Here is an 8,701-nt window from a genome sequence, read left to right on the forward strand (position 1 = left end):
TCCAGTTACACATCCGGATCCAGTAACAAATCCAAATCCAGTTACAAATCAAGATCCTGTTACAAATCCAGACCCTGTTTCAAATCCAGATCCAGTTACAAATACAGATCCAGTTAGAAATCCAGATCCTGTTACAAATCCAGACTCAGTTACAAATCCAGATCCTGTTACAAATCCAAACCCTGTTGCAAATCCAGATACATTTACAAATCCAGATCCTGTTACAAATCCAAACCCTGTTGCAAATCCAGATACTGTTACATATCCAGACCCTGTTACATATCCAGACCCTGTTACAAATCCGGATCCAGTTACAAATCCGGATCCTATTACAAATCCAGATCCAGGTACAAATCCAGATCCAGTTACAAATACAAACCCTGTTACAAATCCAGATCCTGTTAAAAATCCAGATCCAGTTAGAGATCCAAACCCTGTTACAAATCCAGATCCTGTTATAAATCCAGATTCACTTACAAATCCAGATCCTGTTCCAAATCCAGATCCGGCTACAAGTCCAAACCCTGTTACAAATCCAGATCCTGTTACAAATCCAAACCCGGTTAAATATCCAGATCCAGTTACAAATCCGGATCCAGTTACAAATCCAGATCCAGTTCCAAATCCAGATCTAGTTACAAATCCATCCCAGTTACAAATCCAGACCCAGGTACAAATCCAGACCTTGTTACGAATCCAGATCCAGTTACAAATCCGGATCCAGTTACAAATCCAGATCCTTTTACAAATCCAGATCGTGTTACAAATCCAGATCCAGTTACAAATCCAGACCTTGTTACGAATCCAGATCCAGTTACAAATCCGGATCCTTTTACAAATCTGGACTCAGTTACAAATCCAGATCCTGTTACAAATCCAAACCCTGTTGCAAATCCAGATACTGTTACATATCCAGACCCTGTTACAAATCCAGACCCTGTTACAAATCCGGATCCAGTTACAAATCCGGATCCTATTACAAATCCAGATCCAGTTACAAATCCAGATCCTGTTACAAATCCAGATCCAGTAACAAATCAAGATCCAGTAACAAATCCAGATTCTTTTACAAATCCAGACCCAGTTACAAATCCGGATCCTGTTACAAATCCAGATCCAGTTACAAATACAAACCCTGTTACAAATCCAGATCCTGTTACAAATCTAGATCCAGTTACAAGTCCAGATCCAGTTACAAATCCGGAGCCATGTACAAATCCAGATCCTGTTACAAATCCAGACCCTGTTACGGGTCCAGATCCAGTTACAAATACTGAGCCATGTACAAATCCAGATCCTGTTACAAATCCAGATCCTTTTACAAATCCATACCCTGTTACGAATCCAGATCCAGTTACAAATCTGGATCCCGTTCCAAATCCATATCCTTTTACAAATCCAGACCCATTTACAATTCCAGACCCATTTTCAAATTCAGATTCAGTTACAAATTTAGATCCAGTTACAAATCCAGAGCTAGGAAAAAGTCCAGATCCAGTTACAAATACAGATCCAGTTACAAATACAGATCCTGTTTCAAATCCAGACCTAGTTACAAATCCAGATCCAGTTACAAATCCAGATCCAGTTACATATCCAGATCCGGCTTCAAGTCCAAACCCTGTTACAAATCCAGATCCTGTTACAAATCCAAACCCGGTTACAAATCCAGACCCAATTACAAATCCGGATCCAGTTACAAATCCAGATCCAGTTACAAATCCAGATCCAGTTACGACTCCAGATCCAGTTACAAATCCGGATCCAGTTACAAATCCAGATCCTTTTACAAATCCAGATCATGTTACAAATCCAGATCATGTTACAAATCCAGATCCAGTTACAAATCCAGACCTTGTTACGAATCCAGATCCAGTTACAAGTCCGGATCCAGTTTCAAATCTAGATGCTTTTACAAATCCAGATCCAGTTACAAATCCAGACCTTGTTACGAATCCAGATCCAGTTACAAATCCGGATCCAGTTACAAATCCATATCCTTATACAAATCCATATCCAGTTACAATTCCAGACCCATTTTCAAATTCAGATCCAGTTACAAATTTAGATCCAGTTACAAATCCAGAGCTAGGAACAAGTCCAGATCCAGTTACAAATCCAGATCCAGTTACAAATCCAGATCCTGTTTCAAATCCAGACCTAGTTACAAACCCAGATCCAGTTACAAATCCAGATCCAGTTACAAATCCAGACCAAGTTACAAATCCGGATCCAGTTACAAATCCAGATCCTTTTACGAATCCAGATCCAGTTACAATTCCAGACCCATTTTCAAATCCAGATCCAGTTACAAATCCAGAGCCAGGAACAAGTCCAGATCCAGTTACAAATCCAGATCCTGTTTCAAATCCAGACCAAGTTACAAATCCGGATCCAGTTACACATCCGGATCCAGTAACAAATCCAAATCCAGTTACAAATCAAGATCCTGTTACAAATCCAGACCCTGTTTCAAATCCAGATCCAGTTACAAATACAGATCCAGTTAGAAATCCAGATCCTGTTACAAATCCAGATCCGGTTACAAATACAGATCCAGTTACAAATACAGATCCAGTTAGAAATCCAGATCCTGTTACAAATCCAGATCCAGTTACAAATACAGATCCAGTTACAAATACAGATCCAGTTAGAAATCCAGATCCAGTTAGAAATCCAGATCCTGTTACAAATCCAGATCCGGTTACAAATACAGATCCAGTTACAAATACAGATCCAGTTACAAATCCAGATCCTGATACAAATCCAGATCCTGTTACAAATCCAAACCCTGTTGCAAATCCAGATACTGTTACATATCCAGACCCTGTTACATATCCAGACCCTGTTACAAATCCGGATCCAGTTACAAATCCGGATCCTATTACAAATCCAGATCTAGTTACAAATCCAGATCCAGTTACAAATCCAGACCAAGTTACAAATCCGGATCCAGTTACAAATCCAGATCCTTTTACGAATCCAGATCCAGTTACAATTACAGACCCATTTTCAAATCCAGATCCAGTTACAAATCCAGAGCCAGGAACAAGTCCAGATCCAGTTACAAATCCAGATCCTGTTTCAAATCCAGACCAAGTTACAAATCCGGATCCAGTTACACATCCGGATCCAGTAACAAATCCAAATCCAGTTACAAATCAAGATCCTGTTACAAATCCAGACCCTGTTTCAAATCCAGATCCAGTTACAAATACAGATCCAGTTAGAAATCCAGATCCTGTTACAAATCCAGACTCAGTTACAAATCCAGATCCTGTTACAAATCCAAACCCTGTTGCAAATCCAGATACTGTTACATATCCAGACCCTGTTACAAATCCAGACCCTGTTACAAATCCGGATCCAGTTACAAATCCGGATCCTATTACAAATCCAGATCCAGTTACAAATCCAGACCCGGTTACAAATCCAGATCCAGTAACAAATCAAGATCCAGTAACAAATCCAGATTCTTTTACAAATCCAGACCCAGTTACAAATCCGGATCCTGTTACGAATCCAGATCCAGTTACAAATACAAACCCTGTTACAAATCCAGATCCTGTTACAAATCCAGATCCAGTTACAAGTCCAGATCCAGTTACAAATCCGGAGCCATGTACAAATCCAGATCCTGTTACAAATCCAGACCCTGTTACGGGTCCAGTTCCAGTTACAAATACTGAGCCATGTACAAATCCAGATCCTGTTACAAATCCAGATCCTTTTACAAATCCATACCCTGTTACGAATCCAGATCCAGTTACAAATCTGGATCCCGTTCCAAATCCAGATCCTTTTACAAATCCAGACCCATTTACAATTCCAGACCCATTTTCAAATTCAGATCCAGTTACAAATTTAGATCCAGTTACAAATCCAGAGCTAGGAACAAGTCCAGATCCAGTTACAAATACAGATCCTGTTTCAAATCCAGACCTAGTTACAAATCCAGATCCAGTTACAAATCCAGACCAAGTTACAAATCCGGATCCAGTTACAAATCCAGATCCTTTTACAAATCCAGATCCAGTTACAATACCAGAGCCAAGAACAAGTCCAGATCCAGTTACAAATCCAGATCCAGTTACAAATCCAGACCATGTTACAGATCCACATCCAGTTACAAATCCGGATCCAGTTATATAAATATGTTTCTGGGTTTTATAATCTCTCTAAAAAGTTCAGAAGTGGACTTGAACAATGCTTGGTGACAGAGATATTCTTCCAGAAGTCTTGTTGTTTGTTCAGTCTTGCCAAACTGTGCTGCCATGTTCTTTTAGAGAGAAAAGGATTTTTTCCTAACAAGCCATACTGGTTCCATCTGTTTCTAACTGGACTATGAACATTTAATGGGCTAACTGAGAGTCTGAGATGCACTTCTGCCTTTTCTGGTTTTTTCTGAGGGTAGCTGTGGGTTGAGAATCAGCATCATATTCAAATGATGTTAGTGTGTTCGAGAAAAATAAATATCAGTTTTATAATTATAACTGTTTTTCTTCTGAATACCATTTTAAGCGTATTCTGTGCTGTGACATTTAAATATGACATTGTAACATCTGTGTCTGTGGATACACAACTCAGTTCTCTGATGGGAAAGCTGAACATGACCTTGCTAAGAAGATGCACTTTTAACGCGTGTACAGAACAAGACACATCTTGTCTTCTGTATTTGTGCTGAAAGATAAATTAACTCTACCAAGATTATGTTGGTCTGTCATTCCTGTTTTAGAGGTTGACAAATTTTTTATCCAACTGTCTGCATGCCAGAGTAGACTGGACAATGAATCCTTCACATGTGAATCAAAACAATAAAGCAACTAAAATCTAGAGCATTGAATGTGATCATGTGAACATTAATGTGAAGACCTTACAAAGACTTAATGGGAGTGTTGGTTAGTTGAGTGTGATGAGCATGTACATGGTGGCCTCGCCCTTCCACCTGGCCCAGGTTCAAGTCCTGACCTGTGGCCACTGGTTGCATATCTGTTGACCCAAACTCAAGTTTCTATCTGATTAAAGGGGAAAATTATCTGTCGGAACTAAATTAGTTTGTCAAGTATTTGTAGTTTACTCTCCCCAGGTCTTTAAACTCTTTCAGATGCTCCTCCGTGTCAGAAACAAGAAAGGCCTTCTGGGAGAACAGAGACACCGCCCAGCTGCTAAAAATATTCTCTCTACACCTCCCAACCCCTGTCAGGGTCTCATATTATATGTCAAAGGCTGAGCTCAAAAGGTGGGAGCCATAGATTACACTCAGCTCCAGTTCCCAGATCCAGTGCCGTTTCTGTGGCTTTGTGTTGTTTGTTGAGTCTTCCTGTCTCATTGTCTGCTGTCAGCTGCTAGTTCATTCAGTAATCTTATGGATCACACCTCCTGCGTGGTGGCTTGTTACTGGCATGTAAGGTGTTCTCCTCTTCTCTGTCATGTGGTTGCAGCTGGGTTTGAAGTGACTTCCAGATAGTCAACAAGGTCATAAGCAAGAGACCAACCCGACAACAAGACACTACTGCTAAGGTTAGATTCTTCTGCAACAAGCTCAGCATGCAGCAGCATTATGGAGGCATTCCATGCTTTGGATCATTTATAGCTATATTTCAATGAAAATGTCTGATTGTAAAAATATGTGTGGATTATGGGTTACACATTGGTTGGTTTGTTTCTTAAGGTGTTTTTAAAGTGACAAACATGGCCGGGGTTACTGCTGACAAGACTGGGCCTCATTTAACGAGTGATGCCAGGAAGATAACCACAACCATCCGCCTTCAAGACATTTACAATCCCAAACCTTCCCAAGCCCCCATCCGGATCCGACCTCCAGCTCAGAGACCTCCCCCCACAGCGGAACAAGAGACAAAGCACGGCATTTCCAGCGATCCCCCAACCAAAACTATCATGAGGAGGAGAGCTCAGTCTCTTCCTTTGTGTTCAGAGAGGAAGAACAGACTGAAGAAGGCACAGGTGCGCTTTGTGGATGCACTTGGTCTGGATTTAGAGGAGGTAAAGGTCTTCAAAGTCCAGGATCACCCTTTAATACCTCATCATGTTACGTTCAGGCTGCTCATGAGCTCTGAGCTGGCTTCTGGGAACTTGCCAGAGCTGAGCCTGCCTTATTTTAAACCTTGCTTCCCTGAAAATATAAGCGCTCAGCCCAACTTCCTGAATCGTGTCAACTCTCAGAAAGTGAGTCTGGAGCAGGTGATGTGCTCAGAGCAAGGCATAACCGGCAGCATTCAGGTTCTTAACTTAGCTTATGAGAAAGAGGTCAAAGTGCACTACTCTTTCACCAACTGGAGGACACACACGGACACGGCAGCATCATGGGTATCAAGCAGGCAGCATGGGAAATTCAACGCTCCAGACACAGACGTCTTCAGGTTTCATCTACCTGTCCCACCCTTCATCCTGCAGCCGGGAGCCGTACTAGAATTTGCCATCTGCTACCATGTAAATGGATCTGATTACTGGGACAACAACAGTGGCAACAATTACAAGCTTTCATGCTACAGCTATAAGGTGACCGTACCCAGGGAGTGTGAGGGCAGCATGCTGCACTTTACCTGAGTGACCACATGGGGGAGCTATAACTCCTGCAAACAGGTCCAGCTGAATGCTCCACAGAGAAGTGATGGGCTGTAACTGAATTAATCAGTGGGAATGAAGCACATTCACTCTATTAAACTCATGTTTTTCTTTATTACTGTGAATGCCTATTGGGCTTTTTTCACTTTTAATCTTTTCCAGTGATTCAAAGATAGATATTCCGCTCAGCGATTGGTCCATTTTGTGCATAATGACCTGCAGACTGCTTTGCCAAGGTGCACCGTGACAAGTCCACAGTGGTGTTCAAGGCCCAGGTTCTCCTCCCTTATCTAACATGGAGGGTCTGATGGTGTCTTTGTTTGTTATGAGGATCATTTAGATGGCATTAAATAACTATTTTGATCAACTGCCTACCACTGTGTGCAGCACAGATTGCATGCTGCAGGAATTAGAGGTCTGCACCAGTTTTCAGTATCTGCTACATTGCAGCCATAATAATACTAAAAACATCCTCTTTTGTATCACTTTGTGTTTCACAACAGCCATGTACACACAGATATGCTCCTATATGTAACTCTGAACTATGCTGTTAAAAGCTATTGGGCTTCATGTAAATTCATTGTGGAACTTTACTTCTTATTGAAGCTGCTTCCATTCACACTGTGTCAAATTACTTGATTTTACGCATTGCTCCCAGCTGAGTGGTGCAATCGTCTGTTTGTTACTGACTAAATCAGCATAGTTAGTATCAGATAAGGCTATTTGTAATTTATTGGTTTGTTTTTTTTTTTAAAAGGAGGGCCTGTTATATCAAATCAGCTCAATACCTCAAAATAGTACCTATTAATAGCACCTAAAATGAAAAGTGTTCTGTTACATGGCCACTAGATGGCACTCTAAGACTAGAAATGAAAAGAAACTGCATGCTTTTCAGTCAATGGTTTTCAGTTGCTTTTCAGTTGACCAACAGGTCAATGGAAATTGACCAACAGGTCAATGGAAAAATAAATTACTGCCAGGGTGCTGCTACGTCTTCTGGTGGTGTAGTGGTATAATGAAAGGGCTGTGGTTTGGAGGGTCACAGATTTAAATCCTGATACTGCATCATGTAATATAACAGCACTTCTTCTCCTGATAGTTACACTTGTGCTCAGAAAACCATTATCTCAACCTTCTATTTCTGTTGTGCTACTTCACCCATTTAAACATTAAACTCTCCAGCTCATTCTGATATATGTGCTTTTGCATTATTTATAACTATCTTTAGCTTCTTCACAGCAGTTTAGTTCAACCTTTCCCTTTAAAGGCAGAGTATGTAAGATTTCAAGGTGATTCTTTCCACCACCAGGTGGCAAACACCAGGTCGTGAGCTAAACCACAAAACTGCTACCTCCACAAACCACCACAGGTTGGCAGTAGTGAGCAAAACTCACCCCTCACCCCTCCTCCTTGCCAGCTCCAATGAGGGCAGGAATTGCTTGTGAGCTGTAGCTCAGAGTCGCTCTGCAATAAATGGGCTTATACTCCCCCTACTGGTGGAAAAAAAAGTACTTTTTTTTTTTTTACTGGTCATAAAACATTCAAGAAGGGTCTTTGTCATTAATTCAACTTGTAATTTAATAACGCATCAAATATGGACAGACTGGAACCTACATGTTTAAAAAACTATCTAATTATGATTGTAGTTATTTTTTTAGTTAATTTATTTTGAAAAAATTGACAATCTTATATACTCTAGCTTTAAGCAATCCTGCTGATTACACGCTGATGGAAGTTCTAAAAAGGCATTTTTAATGCCAATAGCAAACTCTCATCTTTCATCCTGTCTCTTCTCTGAGATCTTCCCTACCAGTAAAAGTTAGTCTAACTCTGCCTTCTCTCTTGCTCTGTCCCTTTTTTCTATCTTTTTCTCTCCTCTAATAATGTCCTTGTGTATGTCTTTGATGAATCCGCCACTGTGCGCATTCAAGTTGGCCAGTGTTTTAACACCCACTTGCTAACTTGTGATCTGGTGTGTAAGCACAGTTTTAAAGTCACAAGGTTACATAGTGTTACATGAACTCCCAAAAGCAGATTTTTTTCTGGCGCATCCCATCAAGGTGTGATATTCTGACAGTTTGGTAGTGAATAAAGTTGTTTCTGGCGACACAGCAAA

General features: G+C 40.7%; 1 protein-coding gene across 1 annotated transcript; it reads left to right on the forward strand.

The window, feature by feature from the left end:
* The first annotated feature begins 5,257 nt into the window (after window positions 1-5,257).
* On the forward strand, window positions 5,258-8,069 carry ppp1r3db (protein phosphatase 1, regulatory subunit 3Db). The gene is made up of 2 exons (XM_079241471.1): window positions 5,258-5,520; window positions 5,672-8,069. Exon 2 carries the CDS (start codon window positions 5,692-5,694, stop codon window positions 6,565-6,567), a length of 876 nt encoding a protein of 291 aa, XP_079097597.1. The 5' UTR covers window positions 5,258-5,520; window positions 5,672-5,691; the 3' UTR covers window positions 6,568-8,069.
* Window positions 8,070-8,701: the final 632 nt, after the last annotated feature.

Source organism: Telmatherina bonti (assembly GCF_933228915.1).
Source record: "Telmatherina bonti genome assembly, chromosome: 6".
NCBI classification, from domain to species: domain Eukaryota; kingdom Metazoa; phylum Chordata; class Actinopteri; order Atheriniformes; family Telmatherinidae; genus Telmatherina; species Telmatherina bonti.

Coding starts and splice junctions, on each gene's coding strand:
- ppp1r3db (XM_079241471.1), top strand. CDS start 5,692: ATGGCCGGGGTTACTGCTGACAAGACTGGGCCTCATTTAACGAGTGAT.